This window comes from Mesoplodon mirus, assembly GCF_964341445.2.
Source record: "Mesoplodon mirus genome assembly, chromosome: 8".
In the NCBI taxonomy this organism is placed as follows: Eukaryota; Metazoa; Chordata; class Mammalia; order Artiodactyla; family Ziphiidae; genus Mesoplodon; species Mesoplodon mirus.
Window position 1 is genome coordinate 9263390 of NC_138984.1, and position 1666 is coordinate 9265055.

General features: G+C 44.3%; 1 protein-coding gene across 1 annotated transcript; it reads right to left on the reverse strand.

Moving 5' to 3' along the window:
* Nucleotides 1-287: 287 nt before the first annotated feature.
* On the reverse strand, nt 288-1186 carry GPR148 (G protein-coupled receptor 148; the record flags this gene model as incomplete). Its single annotated transcript, XM_082630070.1, is given in 4 exon segments — nt 288-908; nt 912-936; nt 938-1084; nt 1086-1186. Coding segments are annotated over 4 exon segments (891 nt in total). The 5' UTR covers nt 1184-1186.
* Nucleotides 1187-1666: the final 480 nt, after the last annotated feature.

Here is a 1666-nt window from a genome sequence, read left to right on the forward strand (position 1 = left end):
AACAAATGCATTCTCGAAAGCTGCCCAACTCCTGAAGCACAGTAAGGCATGCTGCCCAAAATGCTAATCTGGGTTTAGAATTAAAGACATAAAGTGATTTCACTGAGGCCAATTCAGTGTACACAGTAGCAAAGTGTGTAAGCCAGATGGATAACTTTGATTTACTCATATTATTTTCAAAATCAAATCAAGGCATCAACATTAGGTTGAGTAAATAGCAAATCCTCATCGCTAGCTGACGGTCCATTAGGACTAGCGTTATTGATTCAAGATGGCTGAGTGTTTGTTTAAACTGGCCCTCTGCTGGTCACTGTGTGACCACACCACAGTTGACACCACATCCAGTGGTATAATCTGCTTTGCAACTCTCTATTCCAGAGCCCATAGATCAGAGGGTTAAAACACTGGGCAAATGCAAAGACTCCAAAAAGCCCCAGATTTAAAGCAAAGAAAAACACTCCACACATCTTTCCCAAACCTACGAATAACAAGGTTGATATTACATGTAAGCCCAACTGCACTAAATGAATAAGGACTGTTTTCCTTGCTTTGATATTTGACCTATTAAAATGGCCAGCCAGTTTCCCTTCTTTGAATATCAGAGAGTGACTTATAAGAATGAGAGACAGAAGAAGGAAAAGGAAAACCATGCCAGTGGCTCTGGCAGGAATGCCATTCAGGACCACTGGGCAAAGGGGTTCAGATTTTAAAACAGCCCCCTGAGCAGAGCTAGTGCCCGCTATGAGGAATAAGCAAGCATTCTTCAGTATAATAATTATCCAAGTCCCAGCCAGAATCCTATACTTAACTGAATCTACAAAAGAGAGAGATTTCAAGGGCCAGCAAATTGCTAGGTAGGTGTTGACAGCCATCAAGCCCAGAGTGAAGAGAATCCCTTCTCCAACACTTCACTGTGCCCCAAACACCACCCAGCATGGGGCTGTTGGCCAGGAGGGCCCACATCCCTTGGAAAACCACCCCCAGACCACGGGACGACATGCACAGCAGATGGTGGCAAAGGAGGATGTATCGGACCTCTTTTCTCAGTTTTGAATTCTGTGACACTATTGTGATAATGATGACATGTAGCAAAGGAGAAAGCCACCACATATACAAAAGCCTTCACTGTTGCTTCCAGCCTCAGCCAATCTGATGTGTTGCAGTGCTCGGAAGACAAGTTCATGATCTTTGGGGAACCTTGGATCCTGCAGGAGAAAAGAATGAGAAAGAATGAATCTGTGTTAAAGCTTCTTGTGTGGCTTTCTGACCCTCTGACCTTGTGTACAGTCTCAAGGAACAGATTGCACGTTTTTCGGTATAGATGATGACACCTTTAGAGAGTGTTGACATGGATCAAGGAAACTGGAGAAATCATCTGGAGTTCCCTCTTCACTTTAGGGGAGGGACATTGTGATATTAAGATTTATAATAAGAAATATATATATGGTCTTTGCTCCATTTCTGGCACAAAGAAGCGTGGAGCACAGGCTCCAAACGCGCAGGCTCAGTAGTTGTGGCTCACAGGCCTCCTCCTCCAAAACTCTTGGAACTTCCTAAGTGAGGAGAGTGACAACCGTCTTTTGTTATGTTAATGAGGTGACTTTTGGAAAGCCCCTCGGTCACCTAAGGATGAGGACTGGTTGTCAGGGGCCCCAGCCTTGTGATT